A 901-nucleotide genomic window follows, 5' to 3' on the forward strand; every position below is an offset into this window, starting at 1 on the left:
GAACCTTCGCCACTCTCCACATACCTCGTACCTTACCACCTCATTTCTTGGAAGATGATCGTGGTCCCTACTTCATTCATAAAGCAGAAACAGTCACACAGAACTGCTTTCAACTTTGTGCCACAAAAACCCATACACCCACATGTACCTACGCCATCCTCTCCTCTTTCCTTGAACCAAAGACGTGCCCTTCCATGTGCTTGAACCATATTCCAGACAAAATTTCCTTTTGTCTCCATGGAAAGCAGACTCTAGAAATCATCCCCTCAATTTCTTAACTTCAACCACTCCCCCTCCACTCTGTTCCTTAAAAAAAACCAACCAAAAAAATCTCCTTCCCTGAAAATCTCCTAGAAAGCATTACCTAAACTCACCATCTCCCCTGCTATACCTCACCCCACCCACACTGCTCCCACCAAAGTCACCATTGACCTTGAATGAGCACTTTGCAGTCCTGATCTCACTCAACCAGCAATATACCTGGTTGACCTCTGAAGTCTCATCAAGACACCCTCTCCTCTTGGCTTCCATGAGAGCACACTCTCTGGGTTTTTCTCCTACCTCACTGCCACTGCTTCTCTAGTAAAAAAGACACATACATAACGATGAAGATATAAGAAAACCGTACCTAAGTAACCAGGGATTGGGAGTTTTTCAGCATGTAGGTTGTACCACACCGAGGTTGATACAGCTAACTCCAGTCACCTCTGAACTCTCTTACTTGTCTTACCTGCTGAAACATGAGCTCCTCTACTTTAAGTCTCTCCATCATTTCCTGCTCCATTCGAGCTAGTTCTCGTTCCCGCTTCAAGTCCGCCATTTCTTTTTGTCTCTAGCATTATTTAAAAACAATATCACATGACTCATTAGTGAGAAAACAATTTGTAAAAACAATTTTGAA

At 43.4% G+C, this 901-nt stretch overlaps 1 protein-coding gene across 1 annotated transcript in view; it reads right to left on the reverse strand.

Annotated features, from left to right (window-relative positions):
- Window positions 1–901, reverse strand: part of DYDC1 (DPY30 domain containing 1) — a 27,821-nt gene that overhangs the window by 26,056 nt on the left and 864 nt on the right. The window contains exon 2 of the mRNA XM_019633496.1: window positions 731–832. Coding sequence (XP_019489041.1) covers window positions 731–832 — 102 coding nt within the window. The remainder of the gene's footprint in view (window positions 1–730; window positions 833–901) is intronic.

The sequence above is a fragment of the Hipposideros armiger genome, unplaced genomic scaffold, assembly GCF_001890085.2.
Source record: "Hipposideros armiger isolate ML-2016 unplaced genomic scaffold, ASM189008v1 scaffold_1323, whole genome shotgun sequence".
Taxonomy (NCBI): domain Eukaryota; kingdom Metazoa; phylum Chordata; class Mammalia; order Chiroptera; family Hipposideridae; genus Hipposideros; species Hipposideros armiger.